This window comes from Penaeus monodon, chromosome 30 (genome assembly GCF_015228065.2).
Source record: "Penaeus monodon isolate SGIC_2016 chromosome 30, NSTDA_Pmon_1, whole genome shotgun sequence".
Lineage (NCBI taxonomy): Eukaryota > Metazoa > Arthropoda > Malacostraca > Decapoda > Penaeidae > Penaeus > Penaeus monodon.
The window spans coordinates 29,192,243-29,192,605 of NC_051415.1; the positions used below are offsets into that span (position 1 = coordinate 29,192,243).

General features: G+C 49.3%; 1 protein-coding gene across 1 annotated transcript in view; it reads left to right on the forward strand.

The window, feature by feature from the left end:
- Positions 1-363, forward strand: part of LOC119592397 (alpha-mannosidase 2C1-like) — a gene marked incomplete in the record, with an annotated part of 33,450 nt that overhangs the window by 25,506 nt on the left and 7,581 nt on the right. The window contains 1 exon segment of the mRNA XM_037941219.1: positions 96-265. Coding sequence (XP_037797147.1) covers positions 96-265 — 170 coding nt within the window.

Sequence of the window (363 nt, forward strand, 5' to 3'; positions counted from 1 at the left end):
TTTCATCCCTCTGTGTTCCCGTCTCTCTTTCCGTCCCTGCGTCACTTCCCTATACCCTTCCACTCACGGCCTCTCCTCCCCCCTCCCCCCATCAGTTCCTTGGAGTCCCTAGACAGCGCGTGGAAGAAGGTCCTTCTCAATCAGTTCCACGACGTCCTTCCTGGCTCTGGTATTGGTATCATCTACCCTGAAGCGACGAGGTACTACGAGGAGGCCATCGTTGCCGCTACAGGGGTGTGGCACGATTCAGCAGACGCTTTGTTTGGTGCGTTCGAGTTTCAAGATTTCTTTTCTCTTTCGCTCTCTATTTATATCTATATTTTTTTGAAAGTGTGTTGGTTTGAGGTAAAAGAGTTTTTTTTT